Here is a 25,534-nt window from a genome sequence, read left to right on the forward strand (position 1 = left end):
CTTTTTTCAGAAAACCAGTAGAAGTGCTTCTCATTCATTTAAGAAGGAAAGCCAGCAGAATTTTACAGTTTGTATTGCATAGTTTATATATAATTCTTTCTATCTAAAATATTTTATTGTATATAATCACTAATCGAAACCTACATATTTTATTTACATTTGAGGAAGTATACACAAAACAAGTCATAGGATTTTACCAAAAGAAATATCTTTGGATCATAGCTCATATTATCACCCTAAACGAGGGCTTAAGTGAAAAGACACGCACCACCTAGAACTCTAAGCCGAAAAAATATCTAAACAACTCCCTATATAGCTAGTGGGTAGTGTGGAGAACCAAGAAACCCGAAGCAACCAATCCAAACGAGAAAGGAATCCCCAATGGCTCATCGCGTCCTCCTCCTCGTCCTCTCCCTCGCGGCGGCGGCCGCGGTCGTCGCCGCCGCTGTCGACGCCGAGGACCCCCTGATCCGTCAGGTGGTGCCCGGCGGCGACGACAACGACCTGGAGCTGAACGCGGAGTCCCACTTCCTGAACTTCGTGCAGCGGTTTGGCAAGTCCTACAAGGACGCCGACGAGCACGCGTACCGGCTGTCCGTGTTCAAGGCCAACCTGCGCCGCGCGCGCCGCCACCAGCTGCTGGACCCGTCGGCGGAGCACGGCATCACCAAGTTCTCCGACCTCACCCCGGCCGAGTTCCGCCGGACCTACCTCGGCCTCCGCAAGTCCCGGCGCGCGCTCCTCAGGGAGCTCGGGGACTCGGCGCACGAGGCGCCCGTGCTCCCCACTGACGGCCTTCCCGAGGACTTCGACTGGAGGGACCACGGCGCCGTCGGCCCCGTCAAGAACCAGGTCGGTTTCCCCCCCGAATCCGTTGGCCATGGATCCGCCGATCGGAGCCGTATTTTTTTTTCGATCGATTTCGACTTGCCCTTCGCGTCTACGCGATTTGTTGAATTTTTGTTGGGTTGATGTCTAGGGTTCGTGCGGGTCGTGCTGGTCGTTCAGCGCGTCGGGAGCGCTGGAGGGGGCGCACTACCTCGCCACCGGCAAGCTGGAGGTGCTCTCCGAGCAGCAATTCGTCGACTGCGACCATGAGGTGAGGACGCAGGCTACCTTTTCCTTCTTCCCTTACGTAATTTCACAATTTTCCTACTATTATTGTCTCTCTTCTTTTTTTTGTGATTCGTCCATAGTTTGCTTCCGGCCTTTAGCCCATGTTTTGTCAGCTGGTGTAGTGTCCTTTTCCTGTTTTTATTCCTATCTGATTGGGCAGCGGCACACATATCTTGGAGCGGGGGAAAGGGGGGACTTGGGAGGACAACTTAGTTGATGAGAAAATATAAACGTGAAATTTGCTGATAAAAGAGTGGTGCGAGATTGAGATGTCACTCCTTTAGAGTTGAACTGAAAGTGTTTTGGGTAGTTGTCAAAGATAGTTTAGAGAGCCAAAGTTGTTGGCTTAGTTGAGTTGGTGGATAATAAGAAGATACAAAATGTTAGGTAGAGTGTATGTGTTTACTGATCGTCAGGTAGGCTTGACCTTGGAGCGGGTAGCATTTTGTCTGTGTGTTCTTGAGTCTCTATGGATCAATACAGATTGCCTAGAGTGACTGCTCAGATTAGATACCTGGATACTAAATCCTTTTGGTCATCTCGAGTGAGCTCGGAAGACTGATGAGCTTGGGAAACCATGTGTTATTTGACCTGATAATATGCTTACTGAAGAATTCACTAAATGATGATCAAGGAAAATTTTGGGCTTAAGTTTACCCAAAGCATAGCCGGAGATATCGCAAATCCTAATGTTCTGTCATTTCATGTCTCATGTGTCAGCCACTCTTCATTGTCAAGTTTATTCTTAATTTGGTAGCTTATACTGAGTATGCCCATGTGAATTTTCATTTGGCAAGATGCCTTATACCGAGTATTCCCATGTGAATTTTCATTTGGCAAGATGCCTGCGCTACACTTTGATACACAATAATGGTTTTGCTATGTTCACTAGTGATGAATTGTATAGCTAAAGTTGTGAGCTGTTTCTTGTACTCCTTCCGTCCCAAATTACTATTCGTTTTGGCTTTTCTAGATACATCACTTTTGATATGTATCTAGACATAAGTATATATGTAGGTGCATAGCAAAAGTGATGTATTTAGAAAAGCCAAAACGAATAGTAATTTGGGACGGAGGGAGTATGTTTGTAGAGTTTTCACGGTAGAATCTGTATAATGCTGTCTTAAATTTGCTGCTCTCTGTGGATTCATCAATCCTCAACCTGCTATCCCCCATTCCTGTTGTAAATCCTGCAGTGTGATTCATCAATTTTTCTACTCAGTATCCTCTCCATTCCTTTTTGTAAATTCTGCAGTGTGATCCATCAGAGCCTGATTCATGTGATTCGGGATGCAATGGTGGGCTGATGACCACAGCCTTCAGTTATCTCCAGAAAGCTGGTGGCCTTGAGAGTGAGAAGGATTATCCTTACACTGGGAGTAATGGCAAATGCAAATTCGACAAGTCGAAGATTGTTGCTTCCGTTCAAAACTTCAGTGTTGTCTCTGTGGATGAAGACCAAATTGCTGCCAACCTTATCAAACATGGTCCACTGGCAAGTAAGTACATGGATTTCTCACGTTAATAGGTCTTGTATCTAAATACATAGAATCATCAGTAGCGAACAATGAAATTACTGATGCTTATCCTCTGTTCCATGCAGTTGGTATCAATGCTGCGTACATGCAGACATACATCGGTGGTGTGTCATGCCCATACATCTGTGGCAGGCACCTTGACCACGGTGTTCTCCTTGTTGGCTATGGTGCGGCGGGTTTTGCCCCCATCCGCCTGAAGGAGAAGCCCTACTGGATCATCAAGAACTCTTGGGGTGAGAACTGGGGTGAGAATGGATACTACAAGATCTGCAGGGGCTCCAACGTCCGCAACAAGTGCGGTGTCGACTCCATGGTCTCCACGGTGTCCGCCATCCACGCCTCTAAGGAGGAGTAGGCTGATCTGTAGTCCTCCCTCACGTTTTCATAATGGTAGAACTACAATACCTGCTAATATTTATGCTCCCATCTGTGTGCTGTTATATATAAGGCAGCAAAGATGTGAAGCTGCAATGGGTTGCTTGCTGAAAGGTTTGTGTTTGGTATGAGATGCATGCTACAAGCTATTTGGATGTAGCAAAGTTATCACCAGATCTGTATACGCTTTTTAATCTGCAGAACTTTTGAATAATGTGTACATAAATATATGGTGTGCTCCCATCTAAATCGTGTTATATTTGGTGTGCATATGGGTTTGATTTGTAGCTTTGCTCAACCGCATTGGGAGATTCACGACCCAAACTGCCAAGCTGCACCTGCGTGTTATCAAGTGAGATCTTAGAAAGGAAAGGCGTAATCGAAGAATTTGATGAACCAGAACTGTACCAGCTGGTAAAGGTTAGTCGCCAGTCCATTAGAGGACCATGTGTGATTGTAGGGTGCTTATAAGAGAACCTATGTTTTATGAGAATTCATGTTCATATTCATCTAGGAAAACAAATACGAAAGTGATTTTGATCTCTGTTCGATTCATATTTGTTCCCTTCGTAGACCTAAATTAGTACTCCCTCCGTTTTTAAATATACGATGTTTAGGATAAGCAAATTAGTTTATTTTTATTTATTTTTTTACCCGCAAAAAATATTTTATTTTTGAACTAACTAGCTGTGCCGAGGAATTGGGTCGGGTCTACACACTCGAGTTGTTTCAGGACCTAGCCAAAAAAAGACTCGGCCTGTTCTCTCTCCACCACGAAGCGAACTCTTCTTTGATCCAGCCCCAAAAGGCCCACTACACACTCGAGTTGTTCAGGGCCTATATAGCCGATAAAACTCGGCATGTTATCAACGAAGCGAACTCTTCTCTGATCCAGCCTAAAAAGGCCCACAGTTCCTCGAGGCTCTCTGTTTTTTTTTTTGGGGGTTGGGGGGGGGGGGGGGGGGGGGTGATGTTGAAACTTCGAAGCATCATATCCATATATATTCACATTTATATCCATGACTAATACACATACCTGTATACACTTTTTCTGTCCCTAGCTGAGGTCACCAAGAGCCAGAAGCGTCAATTAACCTGAAATGATGGCGAGCCAAGCGATAAAGTTCCTCGTTGAATTGCAAAACGAGAGAGAATAGGGATAAACTTGGCCTTTCGTTTTCGCCTCTTCAATTTTCTTAGCACATAAGTGGCAATTTGTGGACCATACAATATCACATGCATCAAAAGAGAACTATGATAACTACTGGTCAAGGTATACATTGAATGTGCACTACTATTATACAAAAAATGTGCTTTCGGTTTTATCTTTCGGAATGGAGGGGTAGTCGGGTTCGTATGTCGAACAAATATTTTGAAATTGAGGGGAGGGTTTTGCTATATATGAGTAAAAGGGTATCACCAAAAACACTATTTTTATGCAACTCTAACCACTACTTTTTTTTTATTAGAGCGAGTTCGTAAAATATAATGAATTACAAAGTGGTGAGAGTATTTTTCTAGAATAGTTATTGCCAACCAAAGTTTCGAAAGTTTTACGAAATCTTATCCAAAAGTTAAGTATTTATGATAGGAGGTAATATTTTAAATAAGTATTTGAAAGAAGTAGAATTATGTAAGCCTCATGTGAAGGACATTAGTGGAGAGAGCTATATAAGAAGCAAATTCACATGTCGTTGACCTATAAAATGAGCAATTCGAAACATGAGCACGAACTTCAACTAAATGAGAATGGCGAAAGAAATTATATTTACATTTTACCATAGGTATACCAATTAATAAATTGGTTTGCTTTGCAAACTTGGAGCCTAGCTGGATTTTCCAAAAAGTTTATCTTTTCGGAAAGCTACTTCAGGAGGGGGAAAAAATGAGAAAAGCTCACATAGTCACCTCTCGCGGTAGGCCCTGCAGTCACCGGGAACAGTGCTCCTACACGGCTCCGTTGACAGCGATGGCAGTGAGAAAAAACCTAGGAAAGCCATGGCTCGAATTATTGTCCATACAAGATGAATACTAGATCCTAATCTTATTTTGTACTTTCTGTCGATCCACGTCCATTCTTATCACTACCACATCAATTCCAATTGACGATAAAGCAGCTAATATTAGTCTAAGGATTTAGTTCTCAATTGCTATTCCTGCAATTTGTATGATAGGCGTTCTCTTTACTATCTCTATGATTGAGGTATCACACTGGTACAATTATGCTGAGGTATTGAACTGCTATTGCGCTTTCTAATACGTTTCTTAACTTAATTAGACAATAATAGATAAAGTCATTACACAAGGCAATATCCATCTTTTTGAGTTGATGAAAAAAATTGCTTATCTACACTACCCTAAGAAAATTAGGGCCTCTATTGTTGGTCAGTAATTCTAAGCCAAAAGACATGATAGTAGTTGTATGACTAAAATAGATACTTCATTATTAGAAGGCATGCATACCACTAAAAACTATAGCTCATTTTAGTTTGAGTGGCAATCTCAATCCTGCCCTATAACACATCTTTCGAAGCATTAATTTTATAATATATATACTCACTTTAATACATCTAGACACGTACATCAAAGATTAGTCTCTCTCACCTGTTTATTTATCAATTTTTTTTTGAGAAAATCCATCAATATATTTTCGATATCATGAATGTCTATTATTACTTGCGGACTCATTTTATATGAGTTTGCATCCATCCATCCATCCATCTTTATCTCTCCTTTATTTGACGGTAACACATATGGCTCCCTGCCTCCACCCCGGAACAACCTTAGGTTATAACGTTATCTCTCTCCCTCTCATCCTTTTCTCTCTCTACCAATCCGTTCCCAAGTATAGTAGAGGAGTATATTTTTTTAAGAGATCGTTAACCTCACAGTCATCCCTCCTCCCGGCCAAAAACCTAAAGGAAGCCAAAGTGGGAGCACCAAAATATTCGCCGCGGCGGCATAGTTTGGGTTGTTTAGGAGGAGAAGACGAGGTTAAGGTAAGCAAGGCGCATCGATCATACTCCCACTACCACATGGGCATGGCATGGCGCCTTTTCTTCTTTTACAGATTCACAAAAAGATTATATCTTTGAGAGAGAACGAGAGGGAGGGAGAGGAGGAGGCGGGCGGCCACCGCCACCTTCTCTCTCTCTGTCTCTCTCTCTTCCTCCACGCGTCTCTGCCGCCGGGGCGACGATGACGACGGTTCCGTCGCGTCTGTGCAGGGGAGATGAGCGCGCCGGCACCGGCGGCGGCGGCGGCGGAGGAGGAGAAGGCCGTCGCCAACGCTGCTGCGGCGGCGAAGGGGAAGGAGAAGGCGGAGGTGCTGCCGGTCGCGGCGGTGGCGGAGCCCGGGAGGGGGCGGTTCGTGGCGTACCCGGCGCCGGTGGCGGAGCACGCGGACGTGGTGGCGGACGCCGCGCGCTTCAGGGCGGTGCTGGAGAGGCTGCACGCGCACATGGGCACCAGGCTCAAGTAAGCCTTCTTCCGACCTCCCATCCGTGCTCGGCCGCGCCGCCGGCGCCGATCCGGCCGCCGCATTTTAATCTCCGTTCCGCGTTTTCTTTGGTGCGGTTGCAGTTGTTATCCTTGTTGCTGTTACCTTTATTTCTTGAATTCAATGCGCGAAAATTGCAACTTGATAAAGATGCGTGGTGGGGAAAGAGAAGTTTGAGGAGCGGCGGCGATCCTTGTGATGTGTGATGCAAATGCCTGCGGGTTTCATCGGTTTTGACTAATCAACCCGTGCTCGTGTTCCCTTTAATATTTATGTGTGGCTCAAATCCGCCAACACGGTTTGGGATTGCAGCCATTAATCTTTTTGATAGGCAACGTTGGTTGCCTATCAATACCCTTTTCCCCTTTTTAGATTGAGGTGGTTTGTTGGCAAATCGTTTGTTGCATTTAGGAATGTTTTTGTTTCAGCCAAGGGTGAAATACGATTCTTCTACTTTGGGACTTATTCGGGAAATTATACTGATCTGTAGTGGTGTAGGGATCCACCTATTTTCACTTTGTTGACGTCTGTATTGAAACATTGGTTTTGGATCGTATATGTATTCTTTTATTTTTCCTCTTATTTTCTGGTATAGTATAATGACCTATATTTCTCAGGCTCTGAAATTCTGGTGTTTTTTACTAAGTAATGATGAAAATGCTGTCTGATATATTGAACAAACAGGTTGTCTTTTTTTTCTCTCAGCAAAGAACTGATCCCTCTTCTGATTTGTTGCTGTTTGTTGGCTTGCTTGTGAGGCTGTTGCAAGTTGCAAGGGTCTAACCATGCAAGGTGTATTTGGCTTCGAGCTTTAGTGTCCTTTTCACATGTATGGCAAACCCAATTTGATACCCAGGCAAAGAAACACAGTTCTCTTTTATCCTGTTCTTTGTATCTGGCCGCTGTTTCACACAACTATGTAAGGAAATATAACTGCTGCGTTCCTAACATCAACTGAATTATCTATGCAAGATAAATAGATAAAGTGCTATGTGCTAACTAGAAAGAGAGCTCGGAGCTTCTTGAATCCTTTTTTCTCAAAATATTTCCTTTCTATGGCTTTAGATTATTTAAACATTTTATGTTACTGTTCATTCGATGTTGACATTTAGCTTAATTTGAGTTAAAGTATAAAAGACAAACATACTTTTGTCAAAGAAAATACTTCAGCTAACTTGTATAAAAGATCTGACAGGCATGTTTAGACTAACATACTTAAATTTATCTATGTCAATATATGTCAGCTAATAACTGTATTGGTAACTTGTTCTGAGTTCATTAATTATTTCATCTAATTTATTATTTGCCATGCTTCATCTGGTTTATTTCTAACATTTATTTGCCATGCTTCATCTGGTTTATTTCTAACATTTATTTTCTCTTCTTTTTTTGTAAGGGTGCCAATTATTGGAGGGAAAGATTTGGATCTTCATCAGCTATACAAGGAAGTCACATCACGGGGTGGTATTGATAAGGCAAGAAATGGATAGAATGTTGTTGATTCAAACTTTAAATTTCCTTAACAAAGTAATTTTCCTGGTCATTATTAACTTATAATTGTGATAGTTTGCGACTTCTATGTAAGATCCTTCAGGGGCACACCTAACTCATTTTACTATTTTTACTAGATACAGTAATTGATAATGTGGTCAGTGGGTCCATATTAGCTTTTTCAAATCTGCAAACTGTTGTAATTTAATTGTGAAGGTATTCGTATCAGGAATCATGTAGTGCTATGCAAATTAATAGTTTTCATGAGGTACATTGCCATTAAGCTTGTGTTCGAATAGATGAACTCTGCCATTTTTCAGTCGTTGAATTTTTATACAGTACTTTGGTAGAAAGTACAGACAAATCCAAGCTTACATTTGCACCGATAGCTAGAGTGAATGATCCTTCCTTGAAACTCAAGAATATATCATAAATATCTAACTTATCATATATGCAAAACTCCATTTTGTTAGTCTCTTCCCTTAAAAGTATTGTGTGTGTTCATTTAAGCCCTTAGAGTATCTTTTGGTTTACCCTGGCCTTACGGCTCCACATCTCCCCTGTAGCGCATTTATAGTGATGCTTTATGGCTTTTTTTAGCAAGTTTTGTTGTTATGAAAAGGCAATTATAATCTTTGTCTAATAAAAGCTAAGTTGAAGCCATGCTTGTTCACATATTGTGGTGTTTGCATTATCTGATTGTTAGTTCACTTGATTTGCAAGCATTCAAACTCAGACTGGTGGATAGATAACTGAATCTTTGTTTCTCTCACAGGTGAAGGCAGAGAATAGATGGAGGGAAGTGACTGCATCATTTGTTTTCCCTGCCACTGCGACGAATGCTTCTTTTATGTTGAAGAAATATTATATGTCACTCTTATATCATTTTGAGCAGCTATACTTCTTTAGAGTGCAAGGGTGGTATCAAGAAGAAATAGGTCTGTGATCTGCAGAGTTTTATACTCCTGTTAATTAGCTGGTGCAATCTCACCTAACAAATACCCCTGTTGTCTCTGCAGATTCCAGAACGAATTCCATTGAAGTAAAAACTAAAGCCCAAGCTTCTCATAAAAGAAAAAGGGGCACCAATTCATCTCCTTCAGGTGAGTTTATGTTAATTATCAAGATACTGACTATCTACATACGTTCAAGGTATTCAAATCTTAACTTGTGAGTTCATGTCAAGCAAATTTTACATGTAGATTGATCTATAACCTGCTTAAACATTTGCTAAGTTTATTCCATATGCTGTCAAACAGAATGGAAAATAAATTATGGAAAACATTGTTGCAACTAGGATAATTAACAGAGTGAATACTTTCTGCTAATTTGATTTGCTCAAGGAAAACTGTTTACAATTTATATCATTCAGACCTTGTTTGCTTCAACTGTTTCAGATCCAGCTTCGTCTTCAGATAGTGTTGATGTAGATGTGATAATTGATGGCAAGTTTGAACATGGTTACATAGTAACTGTTATTATGGGATCAAAATCCACTAAAGCAATCCTCTATAATTGCACTGAAGAACCTGCTCTGCCAACCCCAGTTCCACCTGCTGCAAGCAACAGCACTGATCTGAAGGGTGGACGTCGCCGAAGGCGACGTAGGAAGAAACTAAGTACAACAGACCCAAGGCACCCCAAACCAAACAGGAGTGGCTATAATTTCTTCTTCCAGGATCAGCACAGAATCCTTAAGCCACAATATCCTGGACAAGACAGACTGATCAGTAAAATGATTGGCGAACGTTGGAACAATCTGAGTCCTGAAGATAAAGCTGTAAGAGTAGACAAAATCTTTAATGTTCACTATGCTGAACCAGCAGCTGTGTGCGGGTGATGCTATATATGTGCCTCTTGTGACTCTTACCGGTATTTCAGGTATATCAAGAAAGAGGCGTACAGGATAAGGAGCGATACCGGACTCAGTTGGCTGCTTATAAAGAAGAACAGAGGACAGGCCAGCCTGTCAGCAATGCTGTGCCTATCCAGCAGAGACTCCCTCAGACAGAAGTGACGATTGATGAAGTAGACTCCAAGGTGAGCGAAGGTGATATGCTGCTGTCGAACCAAGGGTACAGCAGTAGTGACGAAAGTGAGCATTCAGGATTAAAAACAGTAGATGAGCTCAACACCGACACATCCCCTGAGATGAGCATGGAAACAACTGAGATGAGCATGGAAACAACTGGTTCTCCCGGACACCCTGATCCCTCTGCTGATGGGGACCGGTTTGAACTGCGACGGAGAGAAATCCCCAAGGCAGATGAGAAACAGAGCATGCCACCTGATCCATGATTGTCACGATTTGAATGGTAATTTCCATGTGGTACCAAGCTGCTGGATTATTCAGTTGCCTTTTTTGCAGTATCTGGTAACCGTTTTCTGTTTCCACTATACATTCACATTGCCTTAGGAGCATAGGCTATTTGCTAATGTTGTCAATTACTGGCTTAGCGCTCTATCAGCAGTTGAAATACCCTTCATTTTGGCAGTTCTGAATTTGCATTGCCCACTTTCCTTTGAACTTCAGAGGGGTGTTATTGGTAGATTTTGAAGGTCAAATTCCTGCACTATCCAGGGATGAGTGGATGGTCATGGATACCGGATTGATTTTCATAGATATATATTCTTTCATTCAATATCATTGCTAAAGTTTCTCAATCCTAATCTTGCATCAGTATTGAGTATTTGTAACGTTAAATTCAAACATGCATCTGCTTTCTAGTTGTGCCAATGTGCTGCTTGAAATCTGCGCCTGAGAAAATCTTCTGGAAATGAATAGCGTCCGATTAATAAAATTGTTGTCTGCCTCCCCCTGGCTGAACATTTTTGAACAAGCATCTCCCCCTTGCTACGTTACATTTATATGATGAGCTGTAAAACTTTGGATTACCCTGGAGAACCCCAAAATACTACAAGTACAAATTTTTTCCTCCTTTACTACAAATGTGTGTCAATACCGCTATCTCATGCATAAAAACATACTTGTGCTGCTTTCAATTCACACAAGAAAAATCTTTTTTTCCCCTATTAGTAATGATATGGCTAGTTGATTGGCAATGAGTACAATAGCAGATTGACAGGAACCTGCTCGCCCTCCCTAGGAGGCTCTGAGCTTAAGACCTATCTTCTGCTTGGTTTAATCCCTGCCGCCTAAAGCTCTTGTATAATGAGCCGGCTAACCAAATCCTAACTGATTAGGTGTCTCTAAACTGTAACTAACTAGGAGTCTATCTCTAAACCGAGCCCAACTGATTTGCCGCGCCTGGAGAGGCCGGCCCTTTTTCTCTGCGGTGGAACTTCTTGCCAAAGAAGTTTTCCACAACAAGTCATGTGCCGTATAAAGCTCGTTGCTGGCCAAAAGACCAAAAAGTATTACACAACTCATCCTCATGTACCGTCTCTTTATTGCCCAAGAAGGCAAGAATTAAGAAATCCACTACAAAAGGCTCTGTACAAGATATATACACATACTCATGGCCAGGTCCATGACTACCAATACCATACTCTTCTTGTATACCATACCTACATACCGTATTCTGCTTCACACGGATTACCAATCGTATATTTGTGTAAAAATACCTGCTGGGATCAGCAGTTCAACATCAATGCTGTAAAAATGGCTCTACCAGACCTATAAGCTCTATACTCGATCATGCACAAGGCACAGAAGCCACTACTTACCATATAATCTGTAGTTTGGACATAATCAAAAGTCATACCCCAGTTACAGCAAATACTCAGTGGGGTGAGTGGGTGACCAGTTGAGTATCGGTTATTATTTTTACACCCTTTGTCAAATCTGCGGCAGATATCTTGCTCTAAGCATGAATTTGAACCAAATTAGGGGCGTTGCAGAAACCCCCATTAGAAGTGACTGAATTGTGAATTCCCTTCATAACTTAAATTTGAGCAACCTCTCCCAGTCTCCCTATACAAGTATGCCACTGTTTGAAATGCCCCAATGCCCTGCATTGCTGCTAATGACCGTTGAGGGTTCAAGTCAGGTAACAAACACCATGGTTTAGAGGTTTCCATTACAATTCGATGGTACATGTCATCCAATGCACTGTACTGATATCAAATATTAAACACACCAGTATGTATCCTGAGCTGCTTTTTGAGCAACTATGACCGTAGCCTTCAGGTTTGGCCCCAAATCTTGGAAACAGAAATTTTAAAGGGAAATAAACGGAGGGAATTTAGCATCATAATTGAAACAAGCATTTTACTATTCTGAGACAACATGCTGCACAAGGGAGAAAACTTACACATAAATTGCTTTTGAATCTCATCAAAAGGTATGTCATTGCCATGGTACGTCTCCAGAATAGTGTATTAGCAGGGAAAACAACAAATTGAAAAAAATATGTGAATCAAGTTTTCCAGGATCAAAGAATTTTGATGCTTGAAATGCATTTGGTGGTCATCAAATGAATTGTGACGCATCATGGTCTTAGCAGGGCTACTAAAGACAAAACATATGCAATATGTTTGCATGACTATAGTCTCCTATGCAGCATGTTCAATAGGCCATTCTACACCAGCTTCATGCCTGCATATAAAGACCTCTTTTTACATGACAAATCTTAATATTATTCCTGAGATGTGCAAGAGGTTCTCCAGAGAGAGACATGCTGCAAATTTATACAACTTAACAGAAGACTTACATCGGAGGCAGAGCAAAGATCGTTCGGGATCCTGATCCATCGACACAGAATGTGCTCCATTAATGGTGTAAAGCCTGATCATGGTATAGAATGCAAACTTAGTAAAATACTTGCATATGAATAAATGGTAAGCAAGCAATGATACTATGATAGGTCCCACTACAGTTCTGGCAAAGTTAAACATCCGATCGGAATACAATGATACTATGATAGGTCCCACTACAGGGCAGATTAATAGGCTGAAGGAATTTTCTGACATTACTAAGGGGTAACCTTACATACAATCGATTTGGATATATACCCATTCATCAATCAATTCTACAAACATTCATAGACTGACTGCACAAGAGCATTATACATGATACATTGATACTATGAAATACTAATTTATTGTTTGGCATTTGCTCTATAACTTTGATTGTACCTTGACAATCCTTTAAAAGGGCATGAGGTCACAAGCATTCTCTAATATTTTCTGTTTCATAAAACCCTTGGAATCATATATTGCAGTCAGCCAGGCACCATCTACGAACCTTGTTCTGCCATTTGCTAATGAAGCAGATTCAACTGCCTCTTGCCAGTATACCGAGTAACACTTCATTTTGAAGCACGAATTTATGTCCATCATAACTGCAAACTCCTGGGATGCTCTCGTTGCCACTGTCAGCTAGAATTCTCCTGTTGTTCATTTCTACCACAATGCAGCACAATCGTAAACTTCGCTAGGCCTGCACAATTACGCTGCTTCTTAGCTCAGAGGATCTGCAGCAGACCTCAGCCACGAAAAGCCATCAATGAAGGCAGCATACATGACAAAAGGCAGCTCACCCACACTTTGGCATATGCTCAAGGAATTTAGTTATGCATTCAATCAGCCTTATTTGACATAAACAATTGATTAGCATATTTGAATGTTACTTCATTTGGAGTGCAATTCTTCTTAAGCATCTCAGTAACAAGTTTCTCTGCATCTTTCCATCGCTCAGCCCTACACAAACCCTTCAATACAGAATTGTAGGAAATGGTGTCAGGCTCACAACACATGGTGCTCAACAGCTTGAGGGCATCCTCCAGACGGCCTTGTTCAGAAAAACCATTGATAAGGGCATTATATGTGAAAATATCAGGTGTAATTCCATACTTTGGCATTTGCTCATAAACTTCAATTGCACGATCAACTAATCCTTTTTGGCACAGGGAATTGATTAGTATATTGAATGTCACTTCATTTGGGGCACAATCTTTTCTAACCATATCAGCTATAAGCTCTCCAGCATCATCCCATCGTGCAGCTGCACACAAACCCTTCAATACACCATTGTAGCTAAAGATATCGGCCTTGCATGGCATGCTTCTAAATAAATCAAAGGCCACTTCATCAAGTCCTTGTTCAGAAAAGCCATTAATAAGGCTACTGTATGTGACAATATCAGGTGTACATCCGTACTTTGGCATTAGCTCAAACACTTCAATCGCATCGTTGACCAGCCCATTTTGGCATAGCGAATCAATGAGTATATTAAAGGTCATTTCAACTATAGGGCAATCCTCCTTAAACATCTTAGCTATAAGCTCTGCAGCATCACACCATCGCTCAGCTCTACATAAACCCTTCAATACAGCATTGAAGCTAATTGTGTCAGGCTTGCATAGCATGCTATTCAGTAACTTGAGGGCATCATCGACACGCTCTTGTTCAGAAAGACAGCTGATGATTGTGTTGTAACTGACAACATCTGGCTTATATCCATACTCGTGCATTTTCCCTAGAACTTCAGTTGCATACTCAACCAACCTGTTTTGGCACAAGGTATTGATCAGCGTGCTAAATGTCGCATCGTTTGGTGGGCAATCCTTCCTAACCATCTCAGCTACCAGCTCCCCAACTTCCTCCCATCGTCCAGCAATACACAAACCCTTCAATGCAGCGTTGTAACAAACTGTGTTAGGTTTGCATAACATGGTGTCAAGTAGCTTGAGCGCTTTGTTGACACGCCCATGCTCTGCAAACCCATTGACAAGGGTACTGTAGATAACAACATCAGGAGTGCATCCGTACCGGGGCATTTGCTCAAGAAGTTCCACAGCACGGTCAAGCAACCCATTTTGACAGAAAGCACGGATCTGCGTGGCGAATGTCACCTCATTTGGATGACAATTGTTCCGGATCATCTCCTCCATGAGCTCCTCAGCCTCCTCCCACTGCTTAGCACCGCACAAGCCCTTCAACACGGTGTTGTAGGTGTAGGTGTCCGGCGCCACGTGCATGGAGGCAATGAGGCGCAGTGCGTCGACGAGGCGGCCGGAGCGGCAGTATCCATCTATGAGTGCAGTGTAGGTGACGACGTTGGAGGCGCCGGAGGCTTTCGCCGTCTCGAGCACGCGCTCCGCGTCGGCGAGGCGGCCGTCACGGCAGTAACCCGCGACGAGGGTGTTGTGGGAGACGGAGTCGGCGGCGCCGGAGGCCCTCAGCACCGCGAGCACACGCTCCGCGTCCGCGAGGCGGCGACCGGCGCAGAGCTTCTTGATGAGGATGTTACAGGTGATGACGGCCGGCGGCTCCGCCACCGAGTCCGAGGCTGCGGGCATGGAGGTGGTGGAGGGCCCGCCGAGCAGCAGCCGCAGCGCGGCGTCGAGGTCGTCGAGCTCGACAAGGCGGCGGAGCGTGCGGTTGGCGGCTCCAGGCCGCGGTGCGGAGTTCGGGTTGACCCAGATGGAGCCCGCCCTGCCGCGCCGCTCGACTGGGGTCCGCCTCTGGCTCCGGCGGTCTGCCCTCCGCGTTGAAGCGGCGACGGCCACGGCGAGGCGATGGATGCGGGGCTTTCTGTGCTTCGGAGATAGCTGGGGAGAGGAGATTCGGTGGGCGGCAACGGAGGCGGGTGGTGGCGCCGGCGAGGAGGAAGGGGATGCCATTCTTGGTGTGTTCATCATGCTCGGGTGCTCGTGTGTGTGTGGGCATGTGGCTGTCGTTCTCTTGGAAGTTACTAGCTGCTGGTGGATGTTTAGTGGGGCCCCCTGTTTTTTTTAATCAAGATGTCACGGCATAGGGAATTAGAGAAATCTCGTCAATTAACTAAATCTCGTCGATTAACGATGGATATGCGAAAACGGTCCCGATATGACCAATAGTTTTTATTAATTTTATTTCGTTATCGAGATAAATAGGGGTAGTTTACAAGATTTGTGCAAATCTAACTAGTGAAGTGGGGAAGTGGTTAAAAAAAATTCGACTCGGTGGAAGGGACTTGGAAAAGACTTGTATCCTAATGAGTTTCTTAGCGGAGTGAGTTTCTTAGCGGAGATGTAGGATTTACTTTGGGTGAATTTGAACTTCGGTGAAATAAATCCTTGTTGCTCTTCGCTAGCCTGCTCATCACTTGCTTTCATTGTTGGACTTGTGAATTTAGTTGATCTGTGTTTGTGAGGTGCAAGAACTTTGTAATATTGCTGAAAAATATTCTCAAGTTTGGTTTGGTCTCAAGCTAATTTGTAGCACATTGTTTTGGGGGTTCACTTAGCCTGAGGCTGAAAATGGAGGTTTCGTTTTTGGAAACTGGAAGTTCCGGATTTGGCAAAGGTTATTTTAATCCGTTGCAAGTCACGTACTGCTTGTAGCTCCACACGCGTGGAGGAAAGAGGTCAAGGGGATGTTGAGGAAGATGCAGCATACCTGAGCATGCTCAAGAGGAGCAGTGTGGGATGTTGCGCATTACTATTTTTTTAATGTTGCGGTTGTTTGTGAGCGATGTTGTGACTAGGATTGAGCATGTTGCAATGGGAGTTTTGAGCGGTTGCAATCTTAAATTGATTCATGGAAGTAACGTTCGATTTTGTATGATCTGGATCCATTCCTGTGTCATTTTTCAAGTCAAATTGGTCGAAGAGTGCAAAAAATTTGCAAATATGAACTATTTTTTTATATCTTGTTTCAAGCATTTAATCCTAACGTTGCATATGTCACTTTTCGATGTTGCAAACAAACTTTTTTTTTTCTGTTCTCAACGGATGTATAAAACATGAGGTCATATCGGGGCAGGAATTTTCTATCTTAGTATCAAATTCATATAGTCATTTTTATGTTGCAAGGGGAGATTTTGTGACGAAGCGTTTTCCACCCGACGTCAGACATCCGGACGCTAGTAGGTCGGATCGTGTTTAGATTTAGCTTGGGTTGATGTGTTAGAGAGGAAGACCAAGCAAATAAATAGTGGAGTCTCCATCTGTATTGCCGCCTCCGGGAGGGGCAGCTGCGTACTGCAGGAAGTGGCTGCCGCTGCTCCCGCCGCGCATGAGCTCTGTAGACACCTGGTGTGGGCGCCGCCGCAAGGAGCAGCCTCCATCGCTGTAGAGGGCTAGGGTTGCCGACGGGAGGGAGATGCCGAGTAGCGAGAATGGAGGCGAGGAAAGATTGGCCTCTGCTAGTCAAATATCCTCCACCGTCCCTTTCGCCTGCTGAAGTGTATTGGCGCAGCTGCTCCTGACACGCAGCCCGCAAGCTATCCCGCTCGCGGCGTCTATTGCTCACAGCTCACCTAAGGCCACCCGATGACAACCCCCAACCCCAGCTAGCTCACCCGCCTATGTGGCAACATGCCTCCGTTTGGCAACAGGGACGGGATCTTTCGCGAGCAAGCTCCAGGACGGCGGCGGGGATGGACTCCAGTGCAAAGACGGTTGCTGTGGGGTGAGCTCCGACGTGCAGACGTTGTCCGTGGGCGAGCTCCAGCTTGGACACGGAAGGGAAGGGCAAAGAGGACGTGAGAAGTCGAGAATATGTCAAGATGGAGCTCGATCGGATCATGGAAGCGGGATGAGCTCGTCGGACTTTCTTGATGGACTTGGACTTGTACTAGAATCCGAGAGAATATATTCTCTTTTGTAGCGGCTCCATCCCACCACCTTATCCAAATTCTACTTAGAACAGAGCCGTTCAATCCATTTGGATATTGAATCAGTGGGAGTCACCGTGATGTGCCCTCGTTGGCCGTGTGGCCAGGAAATGAAGTGAGAGGGGATGGAGAGGAGGGGAGGCGGGCTAATACAACATCGCACAATAGTGGTTTGTAGCCCTGATCTTAACCTTCTTGCTCTGCTTTGCTCTCTCTGCTGATCCTCACCGGGCGCTGGCGGCGGTGCTTGCACAGGCCATTGGCGAGCCCTTGGCACCATGGCCAGATCACGCCGCTCCATGTCGCCTCCCCACTCCTTTCTGCTCCAGGTGAGATGGTGCTTTGCTCTTGCACAGCTACCATTAGTGTTGGCCCATCTCCGGCAGTGGCACCGTCGGTGCGGTCCAAAGCCGCGAGCTCGAGCTCTGCTTCTACTTCGTTCTCAATAGGTTGCCAGCGGCGATAGCAGGTGGGGCTCGAGTGCGCGTAGGTGTAGAGGTCCAAAGCGGCGAGCTCTGCTTCTCCTTCATTCTCAACAGGCTGCTGGCGGCGATGGCGGATAGGGCTCGAGCGCGCGTAGGTGTAGACGTGCAGGGGCTGCTCCAAGGCGGCACATTAGCTAACACTGAACGTGCAGATCGAGCCGGGGCATCAGGGCGACAGCGATTTTACTATTCCGTTCAGCCTCCTAGCAAAAAAGATAACAAAAACCACCCACCCATAACACTATAAGCAGCCCATAGACATTTAATTTTTTTTTTTTACTCTTCTCTTTAATACCACTACGACTCTTCCCACGAAACTACCTACTTTGGACTGGTTTGCTAAACACATTGGAATCGTCTCATATGCTACTCCTAATTAGACTGGTTTTGCCAAACACATTGGAATCGTCACATGGGCTACTCCTAATCGTTACAACTGCTTTGGACCCCGCTCCTATTTACTTGTTTTGCCAAACACATTGGAATCACCTCATTCGCTACTCCTAATCGTTACAACGTGCGATACGAGGGGATTTCAATTCAAGCGGTATCCACTTTGTATAGCGCCGTTATCGGATTCCACGGTGTGCGCACGAACCAAACACCAAATAACACACACAATCAGTTCCTGACCTATGTTCTTTTTTGAAAAAGGAATTTATGTCTTACATACATTTCACTTTCGTTATGGTTTATTTGGATTTATTAGCAGTTAATCGTTAACTACCTATGTTTTTTTCCCTAAATGGAAAATGTCTTGCATACTCCTATTTTGAGCTATGGTCGGTGTCTAATCTGTATTTACATTCACTTTTCACTTTCTTTATGGTTTATTTGGATTTATTAGCAGTTAACCGTTAACCGGCTAATAGTTCATGGCTAAAATTAGCTAGCTAACTAAGTGTTTGGATCCAGCAACTAATGGATTAGCTAGTAGGTGGTTGGGACTATTAAATGTCCAGAATTCTATTGGTATTATTATAGCTACATCCAAACATGGAAAGGAGTCATCAGAATAACATTTGCATCAAGAACAGTAGCCAGAAATGTTGCAGTATTTGCATCAAAGAATTCTTGATCACAGATATGGTCATCATTTACATCAGCATCAAAGAATTCTTGATCACAGATATGTAAAAACTATTTACATGAAAAAAAATTATCCTGGTCCCTACCGTATATATGTAATAAACTGCCTCATTAACATGCTAACCACTCAATGTGTGAACCTAAAATACCTGCAAAGCAAAGAACCACAATTAAGGAAACAATTCTTTTTTTCCTTTGTGAAGCCAAACAACACACCATACTGTTAGCAGTGCAGTGATACATTTTGTGTTATTGAGAAAAGGCACTCAAGTGCGCTTACCTTCAATCTAGGAGGATGTTGCTTGTATCATACTATTAACACTTATCCATAACACAATTTTCTACATTTTTAGCATAACATAAGTTTCTTAATCTTTTAACCAAATGTCAAGTCTTGGAAACTTCGACCACTATTATTGCGAGGGGCATATGGTCTTGGTACCTTCCATCTCAATAATTCCTGAAATGTCAAGGGCAATGGTCAGGTTATTCAAACCGTGGAGCAGTAAAGCAAAAGATACCAATATACAGATACGGATTATGTGAGACTCACTAAAAATAAATTTACTTGAGAGCAAGGAAAAACATTTTACTCCCAGAATAGACTAGGCAAATAACAAACTTCATACATAGTCATGCTGTTCCATTATATGGATAACTGTGTCGTTTCAGTTTAAAAGATACAAGTTACTTTATACCTTTATTGAATTTGGACCGTAAGCTTTATAAGCTCTGTCAATCGCAGAGTAAATGATAGTTGCTTGATCCGAACCACGATTACACTTGACCAAACGAACAACTTCCTTTGAGTTTGAAGGTTTAGCTTTCAAGTACAAAATAAGCTTTGAAGGCAACGATCCTGGAGGGTCTTTTTTCCCATGGGTCATCTCCACCGTTACCAGATCATCCCATAATACATCCCAGATTACTGAGCAAGGATCCTTTGCAGGATTGAACTTACGCTGGGTCATCATTGGTAGCTGAAACCAAGCATGCAAACATGTAATAAAATTTGACTGACAAGTGAAAAACATGGCATAACAAGAGCAAAAATTGTCTTACCTGAAGCAATAGTACTCTTCTATGAGTAATTAAAAGAATCTTCCCCTTAGGAAGTACAAAATGATCCTCATAAGCATCAGTAGAAGCAAACTTCCCTCGGATTTTAAAAATGTCAATTTGACCAAGGAATGTAGCACATTCAGCTAGATGCAAGATAGCCTTCACAAGACAAAAATTGCAAAAAGTCACCAGATCAGAGAGGTTATTTCATGAGTAAATTTCATCAGCGGTCCTTAAACTTGTCCTAAATTCTCATCCCGGTCCCGGTACTCTCAAAATGCACATTGCAGTACTTAAACTTGTCCTGAGCTTTCATCCTAGTCCCGGTACTCTCGAAATGCATATAACAGTCCCTAAACTTGCCCCGTTAAGGTCCATAAACTTGTTCCGAGCTATTATCTAGGTCTATAAACTTGTGCCGAGCTCTCATCCACTAAAACTTTGAGTTGGATTTGAACTTGGTTTCAAATCCTCATGAATTTTTTATCAATTTTGAATGGGATTTGACTTGGTTTCAATTCCTCATGAATTTCGGATCGAATTTGAGTGGGATTTGAATTTTTAGGATTTGAATCTCGGGACAAGTTTAAGGACTGCTGCTGAATTTACTCTTATATCATAGTAAATTAAGGCTCTGGCCTAGAAAGAAAACTAATTACCTGGCCAGTTGCTTTATTCTCGTCATAAGGATAGAGTAAACCATCACCACCAATAGCTCGAGGGAGACGCCTACGCAGCAATTGCTCCTCAGCCATTATAGCTGATGATATTTTCATTTTTACCGCATTGGCACCTTCAGTAGTTTTTGACAAAAGATCAAGAACTCCGCTAACTGGCTGTGCAGCTGCGCCAATTATGCCCTTTCCGACTCCTTGTACAAAACCCTCAACACCGGAAGATTTTGCACCCTCGATGGGCTTTGTCAATATGCCTGTGACACCTCTGAAGATGCCTTTTGCAAGAGCACCACCTCCGTCTCTTATGACGTCACCAAAGTCTTCCACACCTTTGCTATCCTGGAGAAAACAAAGCAGCAGCATGACGATTCTTCTTACATATCCTAGTTTTGGCAAATCAAATACATCCATAAGCATAGTACAAGAAAACAAAATAGAAATGTACCTGTCTCATTCGGCTCTGAATGAATTTCTTGTCCATAGACAGCGCCGCTATACCCTTGCTCATGTTACTCAAAGCACTACTAGCATTACCAAGAATGTCAACGCCGGAAAGTAGCTGAAGAGGTTGGCTAAGAAGATCCTTTTGAATGTTAGATATAGCTGCGTTCATAAGAGCACTTTGCCGCATGCACAATTCCTCTCGGTACCTTTGAGCAATACGCACCTGTGTGTGAAAAAAAATAGACACCAGTATATAAAGGATGGACTATGTCACAGGACTAGTTTTAACAATTGTGTAGGCAAATTGTATGTTTGTACATATGGAAACTATTATACTTGTATGGATGATGAAGATACAAATAAATTCAATGGCTGTCCTACCGGCATATGCTCCATGTTTCCTAATGCAGTCATCAAGGACGACCAGAACCCAAGAACTCCCCTTGGCCTTTGGCTAGGGGACATTGCCATAGATACTCTAAATCGAATCTCAGAGATGTTCAGAAGCCTGTAACAAAAGGTTCAGTGGAATCAATATGGGGACCCAAAAAATAAAAAGGAACACCATGTGATTAGTTACCCACCCAATTTTCAGTATAGGGTCAATTGAAACAGCAGAAGGTTGACTGCTATATATCCTATCAAATTTCAGGTGTTGAATCATCTCGTGGAGGCGCCAAATGATTGGTTCATGTATGTTTACGAAAAACACACAACTCTCAGGGACCTACAAAGGATAAAAGAAAAAAAATGAAATAGCCAGGTGAATGACGCCGCAAAACCGAAAAAGTTACTCCCTCCATCCCAAATTATAGGTCATTTTGGCTTTTCTAGATGCATAGATATTATTATGCACCTAGACATAGGGTATATCTAAGTGCACAACAAAGTCTATGAATCTAGAAAAGCCAAAAGGACCTATAATTTGGGACGGAGGGAGTACAGTTTTTTTGTGTTCTTCTTGTACAGTTTAATTACTAAAATGTTGTAAAAAAATGGGGACCATCACCTGCACACCAACATATGGATAGACACAGAAATCTAGAGAATTATTGGTCTGCACCGTCATAGAGAACTTGAAAATGTAGTCTGACTGATTCTCAATCCTTTGAGGACAGAAAAGGACAGGCATCGGAACAAATGGCAATTGATTGTCTACTTGAATCCAATGCATCCGCATTTTGAGCCTGTCATGAAAGGAGGATATTTGTGAATGGGAATTTATGAGAATTGAGAAAAAGCAGCCTAGCAAACATCCAAGAGCATATTCTCGTTACCGATTTACTCCGGAGCCCATTCCAGATGAGTATGCAAGTAATAGTTGCTGCACTGAGAGGTAAAGAACTTCCTCAGGCATATGGTCAATTACAGAAATGCCCAGCTCTGTTAGTTCCAATGTAACATGAAATTCACTATCCAGATCTGGAGATGACTGCCCATAGTCGACCTCGGATGGCTGAAAGATTGGTGATAATATCCTTTCAGTTATCTGTCCCCGATTTCTGTTATCGGGTAGCCAATCACTAATTTGAGCAACATGCAATTTCCCCTCCTTCAAAACAGTGACACGCAAAGCCTTCTTAAGAGCACTTGAATTCGTTAGTGGCTGATGATCCATAACAACATCAATGTCATATGTCATGGAGTTTATAGGGTCAGTTCCATCAACCAATACTTCCAATAGACGCCTTCTGCTGAGATCTTCCCAGAAGAAAGAAGCTGATGAATTTGGAGGAAGACTACGCCACGAGTAATCGTCACCACCAACCTGCCGAAACCGTATAGGCAAGAACATGGAACGATTCTCCACCCTGCTTACAAAATTTTTATTTCTCTTAATTAAGCGCAACAAGTTTTGATGTGAAGTTGACGTGAATAGCTGAGTAGTACCTGTATGGACTGGACCAGCAATCAAGCTGAAATATAACTTCATAGCGTGAGCTTTTTGCTCCGCTTCTAACATTTACCCTCACAAAAGCTTGATCATTTCCTGTAACACTGTTCATCAGCACACACATAACTCCATTAGCATTGATGCTAAAAGGTGTACTCCATTTGTATCCCTCCAGCCGCAACTGCAAGCATAACTAAGATCAAAAAAGGTGGAGTAATAACATTAACAAGTAGGCAAATAACTGCCAGTTCAAGCTAATAACCTTTAAAAGTTCACTTCCAAATTCTGACCGCCATTGAAATACTTTTGGAGGTTCATATGGCTGTAAGAGCTCCTCAGTCTCGTCATGATACTCAGATAGAAAAATACTTCTCCCAATTCTATTTATTAATAGTGCTCGTGGCAGAAAATTTACCACCTGCATTATCAGCTAACAATTTTCAGAAATGTTCAAAGCATGTAGTGAAATATTCTTTTTTTTCCCCTCGAACACGCAGGAGAGCTGCGTATCATTGCATTAAAAGGAGAAGAAAGAGTGACACACTTGTTTGAATATAGTGAACTATTCAAACAACACCCTATAACAAAACTTCTTATGTAGATATAGAATCAACAATACATATCAAACAAGGTTCCAATAACCAAAAAGAAAGCAAATCTATTTCAAAACAAGAGTATAAAAAATCCATTCATGTTTTGGAAATTAAGTCGCCTTTCATTCTATCACCTATGCCATTAATAGAACCAGAATGGACAGTCAAACTGTTTGCCTTAGTTTTACATAATAAAACAATAATAATACTTAAGAATAAAGTTGATCAGAAAATATATGTCTGAGCTTAAAGACTTTCCACTTGGCTCTGAGAAGTTGGAATCTAGTGAAAGAACCTGGACTATGAACTTTCAGAAAAATGTAGACTTATATTGCAAATTCATATCACAAATCAATCACTCATAGGCAATGCCATAGATGAATGGGAGTCGACACTGCAATCACTTTCCAAGGAATTGCCAGCATTTGTACTTATAAATTACCAAATGGGTAAAAAATTCAAAATCCTTAGCAGAATCATCTTTATGTCTAATATCTCACATATATAGCATAAATTATGCGAAATCGAAACAAAATACTAACACATTTACATCTGACGAGTTCATCAAAATGATATGCACTTGGTGCACAGAACATTTGGTTGTGACTAAATTGTATAGCCAATTAACATGAATTACTCCCTCCGTACCAAATTATAGGCTGGCACACAGCTTTTGAATGTACCTAAATATACGCTATGTCTAGATACATAGTAAAAGCCAAAATGACCTATAATTTGGAACGGAGGGAGTAACAAACTACAAACATCCAAAAAATTTGGGAATATAAAGACTCATACCTTAGTTCTATCCGAAGTCATCTTCAATTGAGCTGAGAACCAGTAATATGATCCATCGGAAGCAAATGCTTTGAGATCAACATGCTCCTGAAGATGAATGATGCCATATATATGAATTAATGCTTCACGAAGATAAGCAATAGATCAAACGCATACATTACACAAAATATACCTTGTTCTCAAGCTCAAAAAGAGACACTCCTATACTGTACTGAGTGCAACTACCAACAGCCACAGATATTGCAACTCTAGCTGGGCTGAAATTGTTATCTCTTGACTCAGAGCGCATACCAGAAGACCGGTTCAAGTAATCTTGAGGCGATAGCATCACATAGTTTGTGCTACAATCTTCAATAACTTCAAGTACTTGCATATTTCTGGACATTGTGCCTCGTCTGACAAGGGACTTTGAGGAATATTTGAGGGAAAATTTTGAAGACTTAGCCACTCTACTTAGCGAGTCTGGTCTAAGTGAGTCTGCATCTGAGCTTTCTGTGGTTTCCCCTTCCACAATGCGATATGATAGTGGAATTGAAGAATGGTTTTTTATCCAGTAAGGAACAAATAATCTCAGTGTCTTTGGTGCAGCATCACTTGCTCCTAGGTCATGCTCAACACTAACACGTAGTCTCCTAATGTTCACAAAAATAAGTGAAATTAAAAGAATATAACAAAAGAATCAAAAGCATAATTCATCCAACATTATCAAATAAAGCTCAGCGCCAGATGCACATGAAAAATGTGGTATTCAGTAGTAGCACGTAGCAACCATGAGCTTGCATTTTCTGCACAGCCTAGGTAGCCATTGTAGAATTTTTAGCTTACAAATCCAACGAAAACAATACAGATTAACTTTGTGTAGCCAATTACAGATTGAAATAAAAAGGATACAGCAACTTTTATGCTCCAGT

The 25,534-nt window shown here is 42.4% G+C and overlaps 4 protein-coding genes across 9 annotated transcripts in view; 2 read left to right on the forward strand and 2 right to left on the reverse strand.

Moving 5' to 3' along the window:
* The first annotated feature begins 326 nt into the window (after positions 1 to 326).
* LOC117851145 (cysteine proteinase 1) lies at positions 327 to 3,286 on the forward strand. Its single transcript, XM_034732967.2, has 4 exons — positions 327 to 852; positions 980 to 1,099; positions 2,372 to 2,615; positions 2,720 to 3,286. The coding sequence occupies exons 1-4, from the start codon at positions 382 to 384 to the stop codon at positions 3,007 to 3,009; spliced, it is 1,125 nt and encodes a 374-aa protein (XP_034588858.1). The 5' UTR covers positions 327 to 381; the 3' UTR covers positions 3,010 to 3,286.
* Positions 3,287 to 3,309: 23 nt separating this feature from the next.
* On the forward strand, positions 3,310 to 10,683 carry LOC117851119 (high mobility group B protein 15). 3 transcript variants are annotated; one of them, XM_072292967.1, is made up of 7 exons: positions 3,310 to 3,449; positions 6,257 to 6,506; positions 7,925 to 8,003; positions 8,795 to 8,957; positions 9,039 to 9,122; positions 9,417 to 9,799; positions 9,901 to 10,683. In XM_072292967.1, exons 2-7 carry the CDS (start codon positions 6,262 to 6,264, stop codon positions 10,315 to 10,317), a joined length of 1,371 nt encoding a protein of 456 aa, XP_072149068.1. In that variant the 5' UTR covers positions 3,310 to 3,449; positions 6,257 to 6,261; the 3' UTR covers positions 10,318 to 10,683. The 3 variants fall into 3 exon arrangements, with proteins under 3 accessions (XP_072149068.1, XP_034588856.1, XP_034588857.1); XM_034732965.2 differs by lacking the exon at positions 3,310 to 3,449 and adding an exon at positions 5,776 to 6,028; XM_034732966.2 differs by lacking the exons at positions 3,310 to 3,449; positions 6,257 to 6,506 and adding an exon at positions 6,541 to 7,357.
* A 995-nt stretch (positions 10,684 to 11,678) lies between these two features.
* On the reverse strand, positions 11,679 to 15,655 carry LOC117851082 (uncharacterized). Of its 3 annotated transcripts, XM_034732963.2 has the most exons (4): positions 13,117 to 15,655; positions 12,693 to 12,766; positions 12,294 to 12,577; positions 11,679 to 12,183 (listed from the first exon to the last, which is right to left on the reverse strand). In XM_034732963.2, the coding sequence occupies exon 1, from the start codon at positions 15,621 to 15,623 to the stop codon at positions 13,560 to 13,562; it is 2,064 nt and encodes a 687-aa protein (XP_034588854.1). In that variant the 5' UTR covers positions 15,624 to 15,655; the 3' UTR covers positions 11,679 to 12,183; positions 12,294 to 12,577; positions 12,693 to 12,766; positions 13,117 to 13,559. The 3 variants fall into 3 exon arrangements, with proteins under 3 accessions (XP_034588854.1, XP_034588855.1, XP_034588853.1); XM_034732964.2 differs by having other exon boundaries at positions 11,679 to 12,577; positions 13,226 to 15,655; XM_034732962.2 differs by having other exon boundaries at positions 11,679 to 12,577.
* A 3,448-nt stretch (positions 15,656 to 19,103) lies between these two features.
* The window catches only part of LOC117851161 (uncharacterized), a 44,928-nt gene continuing 38,497 nt past the window's right edge, over positions 19,104 to 25,534 (reverse strand). For both annotated transcript variants that reach the window (XM_034732969.2, XM_034732970.1), the window contains 14 exons: positions 24,796 to 25,255; positions 24,624 to 24,710; positions 23,495 to 23,650; positions 23,229 to 23,413; positions 22,616 to 23,149; positions 22,348 to 22,525; positions 21,923 to 22,065; positions 21,720 to 21,846; positions 21,340 to 21,561; positions 20,877 to 21,233; positions 20,218 to 20,376; positions 19,854 to 20,135; positions 19,436 to 19,615; positions 19,104 to 19,304 (listed from right to left, as the gene is read on the reverse strand). In XM_034732969.2, coding sequence (XP_034588860.1) covers positions 19,532 to 19,615; positions 19,854 to 20,135; positions 20,218 to 20,376; positions 20,877 to 21,233; positions 21,340 to 21,561; positions 21,720 to 21,846; positions 21,923 to 22,065; positions 22,348 to 22,525; positions 22,616 to 23,149; positions 23,229 to 23,413; positions 23,495 to 23,650; positions 24,624 to 24,710; positions 24,796 to 25,255 — 2,974 coding nt within the window. In that variant the 3' untranslated portion in view covers positions 19,104 to 19,304; positions 19,436 to 19,531. The remainder of the gene's footprint in view (positions 19,305 to 19,435; positions 19,616 to 19,853; positions 20,136 to 20,217; positions 20,377 to 20,876; positions 21,234 to 21,339; positions 21,562 to 21,719; positions 21,847 to 21,922; positions 22,066 to 22,347; positions 22,526 to 22,615; positions 23,150 to 23,228; positions 23,414 to 23,494; positions 23,651 to 24,623; positions 24,711 to 24,795; positions 25,256 to 25,534) is intronic.

This window comes from Setaria viridis, chromosome 1 (genome assembly GCF_005286985.2).
Source record: "Setaria viridis chromosome 1, Setaria_viridis_v4.0, whole genome shotgun sequence".
Taxonomy (NCBI): Eukaryota; Viridiplantae; Streptophyta; class Magnoliopsida; order Poales; family Poaceae; genus Setaria; species Setaria viridis.